This window comes from Engystomops pustulosus, chromosome 9, assembly GCF_040894005.1.
Source record: "Engystomops pustulosus chromosome 9, aEngPut4.maternal, whole genome shotgun sequence".
Lineage (NCBI taxonomy): Eukaryota > Metazoa > Chordata > Amphibia > Anura > Leptodactylidae > Engystomops > Engystomops pustulosus.
In genome coordinates this window covers 21971611-21983832 of record NC_092419.1, presented here as the reverse complement: position 1 = coordinate 21983832, position 12222 = coordinate 21971611, and the positions used below count along the sequence as shown (strand labels likewise).

General features: G+C 37.1%; 1 protein-coding gene across 3 annotated transcripts in view; it reads left to right on the top strand.

Annotated features, from left to right (window-relative positions):
• Positions 1-12222, top strand: part of OCRL (OCRL inositol polyphosphate-5-phosphatase) — a 53970-nt gene that overhangs the window by 27849 nt on the left and 13899 nt on the right. For all 3 annotated transcript variants that reach the window (XM_072123167.1, XM_072123166.1, XM_072123165.1), the window contains 2 exons: positions 11829-11943; positions 12093-12209. In XM_072123167.1, coding sequence (XP_071979268.1) covers positions 11829-11943; positions 12093-12209 — 232 coding nt within the window. The remainder of the gene's footprint in view (positions 1-11828; positions 11944-12092; positions 12210-12222) is intronic.

Below are 12222 nucleotides of genomic sequence, written 5' to 3'. Positions count from 1 at the left end.
GAAACGTCAGTATTGGGTTCTGAATCGCATTCAGAAGATGAGAAGGTAACTTTTGGTTTTAGTTTTCTATTCTTAGGTTTTCGTCTAAGTATGGATTTGTATCTGGATTGTCCCGTTTTGAGATACACTTGATTGGAGGAATAGTCCTCCAGATCTCTATTGAATTTGTCTTTTTTAGTGCTGGTGATTTGGGTTTCTAGATCATTCAATTTTTCTTCTAGCTTTTGGTGTGCAAGGGCATAATATTCAGATGCTGAAAAAGGTTGTAACTGGCTCTGTATTAGATCGATTTCTTCTTGCAGACTTTTTAGTTGTTCTTGTTCGCTTTGTACTATTAACGCCATGAGTTGCAAGGAGCAATTTGATAGAATCTTGTTCCATTGAACTTCAAATTCCTCTTTTTGAGTTGTGGATGGAAACTTCTTAATACGAAGCCCCCGTGGTATCATGTCCTTGGAGATGTAGTTTTGTAGTGTAGTACAGTCCCACCACAGTTTTAATTGATTTACTGACAAATCTTCTAGTTTGTGTAAGAGATTGCGCATAAGGAAATCAGAGTCTTGATTTGGATCAGTCCGTGAAAAAAGTTCAAGCGCTTTATTTAAGCGTGTTGGGTTATCCAAAGGAGGTAACGATGGTGTAGCCACTGCACTGCTACCTGCTGTGTCCATGGTATGTCGTATCTTACCCAGTGGAATAAAAGTGAAAAAATGGAAGAAAATTTCTTGTTTTTTATTTTTTGTTTACATCAAGTTTGTTTACGTAAACATAAGTATAACATGTTAACTGGCCAACTCAAAATTGTATCTGGTTCTGTATTCTTTACTGCATATTGTATGCAACAGCCCTTAAGTTGTGTGCACTTTAGACACTTGTGAAAACAGTCATATGTTGATGGCTAAGGGCTTAGTTGTTTAGGGGAGCACGTAAAACCAATACCGGTCAATATTATACATAGAAAAAGGAAAAACAAAATTCTGGTAACGGCTCACCCTTTTGTTGTAGTTGGTTGTAGTGGAGATTCAAGGCCAGGTGCACGGTAAAATCCCTTTCACTGTTCCGGTAATCCACAGTGGTGTATCATAGGAATCAAAAAAAGAAGAGGAAAATCGGGAAACCGGCACTCATGAAAAAAGGTCCAAGGGTAAGCGACTCTTTAAAAACATGTGGAAGCATTTATTTAGAAAAATATTTTAAAACACTGCTGAATAGCATGGAAAAACATGGACACAGCAATAGACAGTGTGACACGGAAAAAAAGGGGGGGGGGGATAGCAGAGGTAACGCATTTCGGACTCTATTGGGGGGATCTCAGTCCTTAGTCATACCTAGTTTGCTTGTGGTCCTCACCTAGGTTAAATAGTGTTAGCACAAGTGTGCATGAGTGGATTTCCTGCATGGAACCACGCCTCCACAAAGGTGGGGGGGAGAGATTTTTTCGTGAATGGCAACTTGTGTGAAACAATACGTGACATACCTAGATGTACTAGTAAAAATATAATAGGTCATGTCTGTGATTGAGACCCTTTGGATAACGAGTATCAAGATTTAAGATCCAATATGCTTCTTTTGAAAGGAGAAGTTTCTTCCAATCGCCTCCTCTAGGGGGACGAGAAACTTGTTCCATAGCAATAACTTGCATGCTGCTGGTGTTGCCAGCATGAACTTCTTTAAAGTGTTTAGACACCCCTGAGAGGTTCCGTGTCACACTGTCTATTGCTGTGTCCATGTTTTTCCATGCTATTCAGCAGTGTTTTAAAATATTTTTCTAAATAAATGCTTCCACATGTTTTTAAAGAGTCGCTTACCCTTGGACCTTTTTTCATGAGTGCCGGTTTCCCGATTTTCCTCTTCTTTTTTTGATTCCTATGATACACCACTGTGGATTACCGGAACAGTGAAAGGGATTTTACCGTGCACCTGGCCTTGAATCTCCACTACAACCAACTACAACAAAAGGGTGAGCCGTTACCAGAATTTTGTTTTTCCTTTTTCTAATTATAGTAGTTATATTCTTGTACATAGGGGGCAGTATTATAGTAGTTATATTCTTGTACATAGGGGGCAGTATTATAGTAGTTATATTCTTGTACATAGGGGGCAGTATTATAGTAGTTATATTCCTGTACATAGGGGGCAGTATTATAGTAGTTATATTCTTGTACATAGGGGGCAGTATTATAGTAGTTATATTCTTGTACATAGGGGGCAGTATTATAGTAGTTATATTCTTGTACATAGGGGGCAGTATTATAGTAGTTATATTCTTGTACATAGGGGGCAGTATTATAGTAGTTATGAGAGGGAAACAGGTATAAGCGCTCACACACCTGGACATCTAGTCTGTAATCCAGTCTCCACTCCTCTGGGATGCAAGAGAGCCTAGTCCGCCGGCCACGGACACAAATAGTGAAAATTCAAATGCACGGAATAGCTCAGCATCAGTAGTAAAAATCCATTCTTCTTTATTTCATTTAAATTAAAAAGTCCATAGCAAAGACCAACGCGTTTCAGGAGAATAATCTCCCTTAATCATGGTAACATTTTGCTCAATGCACAACCATATTTAAAAGAAAAGAGGACTGACATGGGTGGGTACATGGGCGGGTACACCCAAGTCTGGACATCACTTCCTCTTTGCACAGCAGATACAATTACAAATACACAGTGGATACAATTGTCATTACAAAACATTTTATACATTTCTTTAAAAAATCATCATAAGGTCTTCCCTGAAATTCATACCTGAGGGGATCCTAGTGTTTAAATTCATAATCCAATAAGCCTCTCTTTTTCTTAATGCTTTTAGCCAGTCACCACCTCTTTCTGGTCGGTTAACCCTCTCTACACCAAAGAATTTCAAAAAATTTGTTGTTCTATTGTGTTTTTCTACAAAGTGCTTTGTCGCCCCTGATATTCCCTTACTTTTCTTTGACACATCCCCTATATGTTCACTTATTCTGTCCTTTATTTTTCTTTTTGTGCTGCCCACATATTTTATGCAGCAAGCTGTGCATTCAATGACATAAATCGCATAGTCTGAATTGCAATTAATGAATGTTTCAATATCAAAGGATCTGTCATTGCTTTTCACAGTGTTACATTTTTTGGCATATGCGCACATATTGCACCTACTCCCATGACAAGGAAAAAAGCCCTTCTGTGAGAGCCAAATTTTTTTGTTTTTTTGTTCTTTGTAAAGACTAGGGGACACTATGCTTCCAATGGTTCTACCTCGTCTGGCTACAAATTGCACTCCCTCCTTTAAGATAGTTCGTAATTTTATGTCACTATTCAGCATTGGCAGATATTTTTTTACTATATTACACACTTGCCCATAGTTGCTGTTAAAATTTGTTGAAAAGGTGATTTTTTCCTTTTTTTGTTTTTTTCTTATTGCACCCTGTTCAGACTCTAATAAAGTGCTTCTGGGAACAGTGTCTATGCGTTTTTTTGCTTCCTCAATATGCCATCGCTTGTACCCTCTAGACTTTAAATTTTGGGCTAATTTCTCACATTCTACTTGAAAAACCTTATCTTCAGTGCAGTTTCTTTTTAGTCTGTGCATCTGACCTAGTGGGATTGCTTTTATCGTGTGGCTCGGATGACAGCTATCAGCCTGTAAAATTGAATTGACTGCTTGTGGTTTACTGTATGTCTCTGTGAGGATTGATCTGCATTTAGGATCTCCTGTGAGGAGCAGATCCAAAAATGATATCTTATCCTTTGCCATATCTCCTGTGAACACCAGATTGCAGGAATTATTATTAATATATTGCCTGAATGAACTTATTCTGTCCTCTGGTCCCTTCCAAATAATGAGGATGTCATCCATGAATCTGCCATACCATAGTATATCACCTATAAAAGGGTTGGCAGATCCATAGATGATACCCTCCTCCCACCAGGACATATATAGATTAGCTATTGATGGACTGAATTTTGACCCCATCGGGGCTCCCTCTGTTTGTAGGAAAAAATCACCATTAAAGCAAAAGTAGTTAGTCTGAAACAAGTGGAATACAGCTGACAAAAGAAACTCCTTCAAATTATTCTCATACCCACTGTATTTGTATAGGTGGTGTTTGAGTGCTTCCATAGCCAGGTGATGGGGGATGCAGGAGTATAAAGCTGTGACATCACAAGTCACCCACCTGCATCCCTCATCCCACGCAATATTGCGCATTGCCTGAAGTACAGATGTTGTATCTCTTAGATATCCAGGGGCTCTCTGAACAAGGGGCTGAAGGTGCAAATCCACCCAGTTACTCAGCCCCTCATTCAGGGAGCCAATACCCGCAATAATGGGTCTTAGCGGAGGTGGGAAAACAGGTTTGTGGATTTTTGGCAATCCATGAAAGATAGGTGTGATGGGGTTTTTATTAAACAAAAAATTAGCTTCTTTTTGGGAAAAAACTCCTAGAGCTTTACCCTCCTCTAACAATCTCAGAAGATGCTCTGAAAAAGACTCTACTGGGTCTTCTTTAAGTTTTCTGTAGGTAGACTCTCTATCAAGCATTGTGTATACAATCTTCTCATATAATTTAGCATCTAAAATGACCACTGCACCCCCCTTATCCGCACTGCGGACTACAATATTAGGATTCCTCTTTATGTCATACAAGGCAACACTTTGTTTCTTAGTTAAATTCCTAGATGGAATTGTATCAGTCTTTAGGTTCTGCTCATGTAGGTCTCTCAGCTCTCCCTCAATCAGAGCATGAAAGTCCTCCAGAACAGAAGCTCTAGACTTGATGGGATAGAAGTGGGGGTTGGGAGTCATTAGAATACCTGGAGTTAGAGGGGCAGTATCAGTATTCAACCTAGATAGATCTTGTAAGTCACATAAAGTATTCTGTTCTGCAAACAGCATATCCGCATATTCATTTGGCATGTTTGACACCTCAACCGGCATATTATTGCTTGCACATTCATCATCAAAAAAATGTCTTTTTATAAATTTATTTAAATCCATCAGGGTGTCAAACATGTTAAACGTATTAGTGGGAACAAACCCCAAGCCCTTGTTTAGAACCTCTATCTGATATTCATTCAAAACCGTGGCAGACAAGTTTATGACATTGTTCACACAGTCCATATTTAAGTTGTTTGGGCTTGGTTTGATTGGATAGTGGTTTTCCTTGTAGTATACCTTCGACCTCCTCCATCTCCTGCCACCTCTCCTCCGTTTTTTGATGCCTGTTTATTTTTTTGTTGTTTTTTATTCTTTTTACTAGCATTGTCATTATCGGATAAATCAACATTTGAGTCCGATGTCTCCAACTCTGATGATGTAAAGGATACATGTTTTTCCCTAGATTTCCTCAAAATAGATCTTAAACGTCCCCTCTGTTCTTTTCTTTTCCACTCATATACTGTATTTGTGGCATAATCATTAATATCTCTCTGATACTTGCGGCTTTTGGTATCCATGATCGTCTGCTCCAGATGTTGAAGATTTTTCATGATGTTGGAGTTTAGATCTTTATACTCTGCAGTGTCTGAGTATTTTCCCACATTTTGTCTTAAATCTTGTATATTAAGTTTTAGTTCTTCCATTTTTATTTCCTCATGTTCCACAATAAGATGCATTAGTTTCATAGAGCATTCGCTCAAGATAGTAAACCATGAGTTTTTAAATTCGTCAGAATATATGAAAGTTGGCATTTTTCTTAGACGAAGTCCACGTGGGATCATGCTCTTTTCAATATATTTTTTAAGGGTATGATGGTCCCACCAGATCCTCTGTTCCGATACCAGCAGTTTTTCTAGTTTCATTAATTCAGTTCTACAAACATTTATTTCTTCATTTGTCCGATCATTAAACATCTTTGTAAGTTTAGAAAAACGTGCTTCTAAGTCCGTATTAAATACATTATTCATATCAGAGTCATTCGACACCACATCTGCCATGTTGAGAAAAGCGTCCAATGTGAACACAGTTCAATATGAAGAAGGATAATTAAATGAGAATCACACTTCCAGAAAAGTTCCGTGGAGAAATGGACAATGTCAGATCATCTTATTGCACTTTGCCCTCCAAGATATCACACAAAAAGAAAAATAAAGGACAGAATAAGTGAACATATAGGGGATGTGTCAAAGAAAAGTAAGGGAATATCAGGGGCGACAAAGCACTTTGTAGAAAAACACAATAGAACAACAAATTTTTTGAAATTCTTTGGTGTAGAGAGGGTTAACCGACCAGAAAGAGGTGGTGACTGGCTAAAAGCATTAAGAAAAAGAGAGGCTTATTGGATTATGAATTTAAACACTAGGATCCCCTCAGGTATGAATTTCAGGGAAGACCTTATGATGATTTTTTAAAGAAATGTATAAAATGTTTTGTAATGACAATTGTATCCACTGTGTATTTGTAATTGTATCTGCTGTGCAAAGAGGAAGTGATGTCCAGACTTGGGTGTACCCGCCCATGTACCCACCCATGTACCCACCCATGTACCCACCCATGTACCCACCCATGTACCCACCCATGTCAGTCCTCTTTTCTTTTAAATATGGTTGTGCATTGAGCAAAATGTTACCATGATTAAGGGAGATTATTCTCCTGAAACGCGTTGGTCTTTGCTATGGACTTTTTAATTTAAATGAAATAAAGAAGAATGGATTTTTACTACTGATGCTGAGCTATTCCTTGAATTTGAATTTTCATTATAGTAGTTATATTCTTCTACATAGGGGGCAGTATTATAGTAGTTATATTCTTGTACATAGGGGGCAGTATTATAGTAGTTATATTCCTGTACATAGGGGGCAGTATTATAGTAGTTATATTCCTGTACATAGGGGGCAGTATTATAGTAGTTATATTCTTGTACATAGGGGGCAGTATTATAGTAGTTATATTCTTGTACATAGGGGGCAGTATTATAGTAGTTATATTCTTGTACATAGGGGGCAGTATTATAGTAGTTATATTCTTGTACATAGGGGACAGTATTATAGTAGTTATATTCTTGTACATAGGGAGCAGTATTATAGTAGTTATATTCCTGTACATAGGGAGCAGTATTATAGTAGTTATATTCCTGTACATAGGGGGCAGTATTATAGTAGTTATATTCTTGTACATAGGGAGCAGTATTATAGTAGTTATATTCTTGTACATAGGGAGCAGTATTATAGTAGTTATATTCTTGTACATAGGGGGCAGTATTATAGTAGTTATATTCCTGTACATAGGGGGCAGTATTATAGTAGTTATATTCTTGTACATAGGGGGCGGTATTATAGTAGTTATATTCTTGTACATAGGGGGCAGTATTATAGTAGTTATATTCCTGTACATAGGGAGCAGTGTTATAGTAGTTATATTCTTGTACATAGGGGGCGGTATTATAGTAGTTATATTCTTGTACATAGGGGGCAGTATTATAGTAGTTATATTCTTGTACATAGGGGGCAGTATTATAGTAGTTATATTCCTGTACATAGGGAGCAGTGTTATAGTAGTTATATTCTTGTACATAGGGGGCGGTATTATAGTAGTTATATTCTTGTACATAGGGGGCAGTATTATAGTAGTTATATTCTTGTACATAGGGGGCAGTATTATAGTAGTTATATTCTTGTACATAGGGGGCTGTATTATAGTAGTTATACTCTTGTACATAGGTGGCAGTATTATAGTAGTTATATTCTTGTACATAGGGGGCAGTATTATAGTAGTTATATTATTGTACATAGGGGGCAGTATTATAGTAGTTATATTCTTGTACATAGGGGGCAGTATTATAGTAGTTATATTCTCGTACATAGGGGCAGTATTATAGTAGTTATATTCTTGTACATAGGGGGCAGTATTATAGTAGTTATATTCTTGTACATAGGGAGCAGTATTATAGTTGTTATATCCTGTACATAGGGGACAGTATTATAGTAGTTATATTCTTGTACATAGGGGGCAGTATTATAGTAGTTATATTCTTGTACATAGGGGGCAGTATTATAGTTGTTATATCCTGTACATAGGGGACAGTATTATAGTAGTTATATTCTCGTACATAGGGGCAGTATTATAGTAGTTATATTCTTGTACATAGGGGGCAGTATTATAGTAGTTATATTCTTGTACATAGGGGGCAGTATTATAGTTGTTATATCCTGTACATAGGGGACAGTATTATAGTAGTTATATTCTTGTACATAGGGAGCAGTATTATAGTAGTTATATTCTTGTACATAGGGGGCAGTATTATAGTAGTTATATTATTGTACATAGGGGGCAGTATTATAGTAGTTATATTCTTGTACATAGGGGGCAGTATTATAGTAGTTATATTCTCGTACATAGGGGCAGTATTATAGTAGTTATATTCTTGTACATAGGGGGCAGTATTATAGTAGTTATATTCCTGTACATAGGGGGCAGTATTATAGTAGTTATATTCTTGTACATAGGGGGCAGTATTATAGTAGTTATGTTCTTGTACATAGGGAGCGGTATTATAGTAGTTATATTCTTGTACATAGAGACAGTATTATAGTAGTTATATTCTTGTACACAGGGAGCAGTATTATAGTAGTTATATTCTTGTACATAGGGGGCAGTATTATAGTAGTTATATTCCTGTACATAGGGGGCAGTATTATAGTAGTTATATTCTTGTACATAGGGGGCAGTATTATAGTAGTTATATTCTTGTACATAGGGGGCAGTATTATAGTAGTTATATTCCTGTACATAGGGGGCAGTATTATAGTAGTTATATTCTTGTACATAGGGGCAATATTATAGTAGTTATGTTCTTGTACATAGGGAGCGGTATTGTAGTAGTTATATTTTTGTACATAGAGACAGTATTATAGTAGTTATATTCTTGTACACAGGGAGCAGTATTATAGTAGTTATATTCTTGTACATAGGGGGCAGTATTATAGTAGTTATAATCCTGTACATAGGGGGCAGTATTATAGTAGTTATCTTCTTGTACATAGGGGCAGTATTATAGTAGTTATATTCTTGTACATAGGGGCAGTATTATAGTAGTTATATTCTTGTACATAGAGGGCAGTATTATAGTAGTTATATTCTTGTACATAGAGGGCAGTATTATAGTAGTTATATTCTTGTACATAGGGGGCAGTATTATAGTAGTTATATTCTTGTACATAGGGGGCAGTATTATAGTAGTTATATTCTTGTACATAGGGGGCAGTATTATAGTAGTTATATTCTTCTACATAGGGGCAGTATTATAGTAGTTATATTCTTGTACATAGGGGGCAGTATTATAGTAGTTATATTCTTGTACATAGGGGGCAGTATTATAGTAGTTATATTCTTCTACATAGGGGGCAGTATTATAGTAGTTATATTCTTGTACATAGGGGGCAGTATTATAGTAGTTATATTCTTGAACATAGGGGGCAGTATTATAGTAGTTATATTCTTGTACATAGGGGGCAGTATTATAGTAGTTATATTCTTGTACATAGGGGGCAGTATTATAGTAGTTATATTCTTGTACATAGGGGGCAGTATTATAGTAGTTATATTCTTCTACATAGGGGGCAGTATTATAGTAGTTATATTCTTGTACATAGGGGCCAGTATTATAGTAGTTATATTATTGTACATAGGGGCCAGTTTTATAGTAGTTATATTCTTCTACATAGGGGGCAGTATTATAGTAGTTATATTCTTGTACATAGGGGGCAGTATTATAGTAGCTATATTCTTGTACATAGGGGGCAGTATTATAGTAGTTATATTCTTCTACATAGGGGCAGTATTATAGCAGTTATATTCCTGTACATAGGGGGCAGTATTATAGTAGTTATATTCCTGTACATAGGGGGCAGTATTATAGTAGTTATATTCTTGTACATAGGGGGCAGTATTATAGTAGTTATATTCTTGTACATGGGGGCAGTATTATAGTAGTTATATTCTTGTACATAGGGAGCAGTATTATAGTAGTTATATTCTTGTACATAGGGAGCAGTATTATAGTAGTTATATTCTTGTACATAGGGGCAGTATTATAGTAGTTATATTCCTGTACATAGGGGGCAGTATTATAGTAGTTATATTCCTGTACATAGGGGGCAGTATTATAGTAGTTATATTCTTGGACATAGGGGCAGTATTAAAGTAGTTATATTCTACTACATAGGGGGCAGTATTATAGTAGTTATATTCCTGTACATAGGGGGCAGTATTATAGTAGTTATATTCTTGTACATAGGGGGCAGTATTATAGTAGTTAAATTCTTGGACATAGGGGCAGTATTATAGTAGTTATATTCTTCTACATAGGGGGCAGTATTATAGTAGTTATATTCCTGTACATAGGGGGCAGTATTATAGTAGTTATATTCTTGTACATAGGGGCAATATTATAGTAGTTATGTTCTTGTACATAGGGAGCGGTATTATAGTAGTTATATTCTTGTACATAGAGACAGTATTATAGTAGTTATATTCTTGTACACAGGGAGCAGTATTATAGTAGTTATGTTCTTGTACATAGGGGGCAGTATTATAGTAGTTATATTCCTGTACATAGGGGGCAGCATTATAGTAGTTATCTTCTTGTACATAGGGGCAGTATTATAGTAGTTATATTCTTGTACATAGGGGCAGTATTATAGTAGTTATATTCTTGTACATAGAGGGCAGTATTATAGTAGTTATATTCTTGTACATAGGGGGCAGTATTATAGTAGTTATATTCTTGTACATGGGGGCAGTATTATAGTAGTTATATTCCTGTACATAGGGGGCAGTATTATAGTAGTTATATTCCTGTACATGGGGGCAGTATTATAGTAGTTATAGTCTTGTACATAGGGGGCAGTATTATAGTAGTTATATTCTTATACGTAGGGGGCAGTATTATAGTAGTTATATTCTTGTACATAGGGGCAGTATTATAGTAGTTATATTCTTGTACATAGGGGGCAGTATTATAGTAGTTATATTCTTGTACATAGGGGGCAGTATTATAGTAGCTATATTCTTGTACATAGGGGGCAGTATTATAGTAGTTATATTCTTGTACATAGGGGGCAGTATTATAATAGTTATATTCTTGTACATAGGGGGCAGTATTATAGTAGTTATATTCTTGTACATAGGGGGCAGTATTATAGTAGTTATATTCTTGTACATAGGGGGCAGTATTATAGTAGTTATATTCTTGTACATAGGGGGCAGTATTATAGTAGTTATATTCTTGTACATAGGGGGCAGTATTATAGTAGTTATATTCCTGTACATAGGGGGCAGTATTATAGTAGTTATATTCTTGTACATAGGGGGCAGTATTATAGTAGTTATATTCTTGTACATAGGGGGCAGTATTATAGTAGTTATATTCTTGTACATAGGGGGCAGTATTATAGTAGTTATATTCCTGTACATAGGGGGCAGTATTATAGTAGTTATATTCTTGTACATGGGGGCAGTATTATAGTAGTTATATTCCTGTACATAGGGGTCAGTATTATAGTAGTTATATTCTTGTAGGTAGGGGGATATTAGAATACTGAGTCATACCTTAGTGATGTTGCCGTGATATATTATAACATTTTGTTGAGTATCAGGATGTATCTGGTTGTGTAGACGTCTCTGGTCCTGTATCTTTTGTGGTGTCCTAGGGGTTATGTGAGGTGATGTTCTGATTCTGCAGTGTAATAATAATGTTATTGGTTTATTTGCTTGTCATGGGTGTCCCTTTTATGTTACATGCCATGTGGCTCCCTCTAGTGTGACTGGATGGTAGTGGCCGCTGCCAGCGGTGGGGTTTGTGATATATTAGGAGCAGGAGCTTTGTTGTGGCTCAGGAGTTGTCTTCTCTTAGTTTCCAGGAGCTGGACCTCAGTACTGAGGCTTTCTTCTACTTTGATTCGGGAAAGGAGCAGGAATGGCTGGAGGCTGTGGAGCGGAGCCTGCACCCCAAGGCCAAGTACAAGAAGGTCAGTGCTGAAGGGGTTAATACAGCGCTCTGTTCCCCCGGGCGCCCCCTCTGTTCCCCCGGGCGCCCCCTCTGTTCCCCCGGGCGCCCCCTCTGTTCCCCCGGGCGCCCCCTCTGTCTTTGCCCTGAGACTTTCCTTGTGTCTTGCAGATTCGGCTGATCAGACTCGTGGGGATGATGATGCTGGTTTTTGCCAAGAAGGAACATTACCGCCACATTCAGGAGGTGGCGGCCGAGTCTGTGGGAACTGGAATTATGGGGAAAATGGTAAATGCACAGA